This window comes from Saprolegnia parasitica (genome assembly GCF_000151545.1).
Source record: "Saprolegnia parasitica CBS 223.65 unplaced genomic scaffold supercont2.13, whole genome shotgun sequence".
Classification (NCBI taxonomy): domain Eukaryota; phylum Oomycota; class Saprolegniomycetes; order Saprolegniales; family Saprolegniaceae; genus Saprolegnia; species Saprolegnia parasitica.
Window position 1 is genome coordinate 132848 of NW_012156407.1, and position 3437 is coordinate 136284.

General features: G+C 60.3%; 2 protein-coding genes across 2 annotated transcripts; one reads left to right on the top strand and one right to left on the bottom strand.

The window, feature by feature from the left end:
• Window positions 1-10: 10 nt before the first annotated feature.
• Window positions 11-1522, top strand: SPRG_04332 (hypothetical protein; the record flags this gene model as incomplete). The annotated part of the gene is made up of 1 exon (XM_012343262.1): window positions 11-1522. The coding sequence occupies one exon, from the start codon at window positions 11-13 to the stop codon at window positions 1520-1522; it is 1512 nt and encodes a 503-aa protein (XP_012198652.1).
• Window positions 1523-1752: 230 nt separating this feature from the next.
• Window positions 1753-3399, bottom strand: SPRG_04333 (hypothetical protein; the record flags this gene model as incomplete). Its single annotated transcript, XM_012343263.1, has 1 exon — window positions 1753-3399. Exon 1 carries the CDS (start codon window positions 3376-3378, stop codon window positions 1753-1755), a length of 1626 nt encoding a protein of 541 aa, XP_012198653.1. The 5' UTR covers window positions 3379-3399.
• Window positions 3400-3437: the final 38 nt, after the last annotated feature.

The following is a 3437-nucleotide window of genomic DNA, read 5'->3' on the forward strand; positions in this document are numbered from 1 at the left end:
CATTGGCCTCATGCAACTCTACCCGCCGCTGGCTCCGTGCGTTGCGCTGCATGCGGCGGCGACCGGCGACCACCCGTTGCGAGCGGCTGCCATGGACACCAGTGGCGACGCCACGTCATGGGCCGCGATGCTGCGCAAAGTGGCGTTGCACAACGGCCAGTACGACCGCTTTGAAGACATGAACGACATGCGTCTCTCGACGCAAGTGGCGCTTCAGAGCCGAAACGTACATGCCTTGCGACAGCTCTACAACGAGCGCGGGCTGTGCGAAGTGCATAAGTACATCACGACCGTCGTTTCGGACGGCCACCTCCCAACCGTTCGCTTTCTCGTGGAAGAAACCACCGTGTTGTGGCCGCACGACGACGCATACGATATTGCTGCGAGACATGGTCACAAGGACGTCGCGACATACCTCGCCGAACGCGGGCTTGGTCCTGTGACGTCGGTCGAGCTCTCGGCCACGAAATCGCCTCTCGAGAGACTCCAGCTGGTCCACGCACACTTTCCCGATATGGACCTCGAACACTCGCTCGCACTGGCTGCGTCGCACGGCCATGACGACGTTGTCGAATTCATTTTGGCCAATAGGACGTCGTCAGTCAGAGCGCTGGAGCTGGCCGCTCGGTACGGTCACTTTGAGTGCTGTCAACGACTGCTCGCACACGAGCGCGCTCTGCACCCAAACGACATGCTTCCCGCATCCGTCATCGTCGCCGCCGTTAAAGGCGGCAACGATGCCATCATTGAACTATTGCACCCGGTCCAGCTCTGGTCCCACGAGTACATGGACACGTGCGCGGAGTTTGGTCGACTGGATCTTGTCACGTCGCTGCACAACGCCGGGCATTTTACGTGCTCCCACGGAGCCATGATTAAGGCGGCAATCAACGGGCACTTGGCGGTCGTCCAGTTTCTCAAGACCCACCAGTACGACGACTGCGGCGAGCTCGTGATGCATGGCGCTGCAGGCCACGGGCATCTGGACGTCGTCGTCTTCTTGCACGAGCACTGCGACCATACGGCTTCGCCCTACGCGCTGTTCGATGCAGCCAAGCGCGGTCACGTCGACGTGGTGCGCTATCTGCACAGCGTCATGAAGGTACCGGTGCTAGATGATGTGCCCAAGCGCGCGGCGCGTCGTGGGCACTTGGAGGTCGTCCGCTACCTCCACGAAGAAGGACTCGGTCAATGGTCACCCCGCGTCATGGACATCGCCGCCGCCTCTGGCAACTGCGACCTCGTGGCCTATTTGCACACGCACCGAAGCGAAGGCTGCTCGTCTGCTGCGTTGGACGACGCCGTCATCCAAGAGCATCTCGAGGTCGTGCGGTATCTTTGCGAGGTTGTGCGGGTGACGCCGACAGTTGCGCCGTCGGCCCTGCGCCAAAGCTCGGCCGACGTCCTTGTGTACCTCGACTCGATTGGTGTCGATGTCGTGGGCGCCCTCAGCAGCGCCTATACTCGGCGGTTTGTTGCGCTCGCCGAGTACTTGGCGTACCGGTGTCGCTTGAAAGTTTGATCAGCTTGTCGTAGCATCGAAACAGTTTGCCATTGCGAAAACTTTGGATTGATCCTGTCACTTTCTTTCATACACTGTATCCCGTTGATGTCGACCGACGCGTCGCAGGGTATCGACAGCCGCGCGTTCGGATCAACACACCTTCTTCGATGCACTTGATGCTTGATCGCTCTAGACCCGTGCGTACCGGCGCGACCTAGCCGATACGCTCGACTATTTTAGCCGTCGCGTCAAGGGTACAGCGGCAGTGCGTGCCGCAGACGGCCATGTTGGGCCTGCGCTGCCGTGAGGGGCACTGCGTAGATGCGCCACGACTTGATGTCCAAGACGACGTGCTGGCCGCGATATGTGGTGCAGAGCAGTCCAGCCATGATCGCCGACGTCTTGTCAATGTACTGGACCCCGTCGACGCGCCACCGGTGCAGGCGCAGCAGGTAGTAGCTCTGCGCGTTCAAGAGCGGCGTTTCCACCTGCAGTCTTCGCGGCGTGGGCTCGTACCAGCGCATAACGAGGTAGCTCCCGCCCAAGCAAGCGAGGACGAGGCCAATCGACGTGCCGAGGCGGCGAAGACTCCCGACCGCGATGCTGCCCGAGACGCAGTGGACGCCAGCGTCCATGTCATCGTAGAGGCAACTCCGCGTTATCGTTGCGGCGTAGAGCTGCGGCGACTGCAGCGTCCAGAGGAAAATCACGAGCCACGTGAGATTGGAGCTCTTGGAGGCGTACTGCGACGTGTACTCCTTGGTGCCACACGAGAAGAGATCGTTGAGGACGTAGACAAACCACGTCATTTCGGACGTGGCGAGCAGCGTGCTGAACCACGCTAATGGCGGCGACGTAAAGTAGGTGCCCACCCCCGCTTGCACGAGCGTGAGGGGGCTCGTGTTGAGGAGCCAGATCGCCGAGAGACTGCGCAAGAACACAAACGGGCGGCCAAGCCAGACCATACCAACAACGCGGTTGACGCAGAGGAGGTTCAGCCCTTCCATGCGCCCACCGTGGTAAAAGGCGGAGACCACAAGGAGGCTGCTGATGCATATGAGCACGATTGAAATGTACTGGACGCAGTACTGGGTCAGCAGAGCAAAGCTGAGCGGTATCGCGTGTGGGTCTGGTACCATGGCCAGAGGCAGCGACATGCCGGAGAGAACCGTCATTTGGCCGTGATCACCAACCAACGAAATGACTTCGCGCTCGCCAAGTGCCCACTTGAAGAGGTAGCACCATCCATAGTACATGTACGCGCGGTCATCCGGGTCCAGAAGGGCAAAGTGACGCAGCGACGTCACGCCCGAGGTGACGAGAAACTGTACGAGCCCGACCCCGGTGGCCTTGACGTCGTCGGCCACCGCGTCCGTCTCAAAGGCGAAAGTTGTCGCATTGTCGTTCAAGTAGGTCGCTAGAAAGGACAGTGAGCTCGTATGATCCCGCACACATGTCGCTGGCTGCAGCATGTCCAATGCGCAGATGCTGTCAATGTCTAGAGACGACGCCGTCATCGAAAGCAAGGCAACGAGCGGCATGAGCGGGGTCGGCTGCACCATGTCGGTGAACGTCGAGTGACACATGTTGGTGCTGCTAAATGCAACAAAAAATCCATTCTGAACACTCCACGGACTGCTGTCGTCGCCGCACAAGATGTTGCCGCCGACGAAGCTCGTGTTCGCGAGTGCGGAAATCAAAGACGGCACTGGCGCGTACCGCACGGGCATGGAAAGGGCGCGAAACGCGCGCTGCGCGTCCAAGTTTGTGACCAAGAGGTGCGTGAGGTTGCGGACGACGCTGGAGACATACGACAAGAGACGGGGCGGAGGCGCGACGTACACCAAATCAATCGCGCCAAACGGCCCGATCATGCTTGCAAGGAGGGAAAACCCGCGGAGAGCGGTGCTTGCAGCGTGCTGTTTTGGACGAG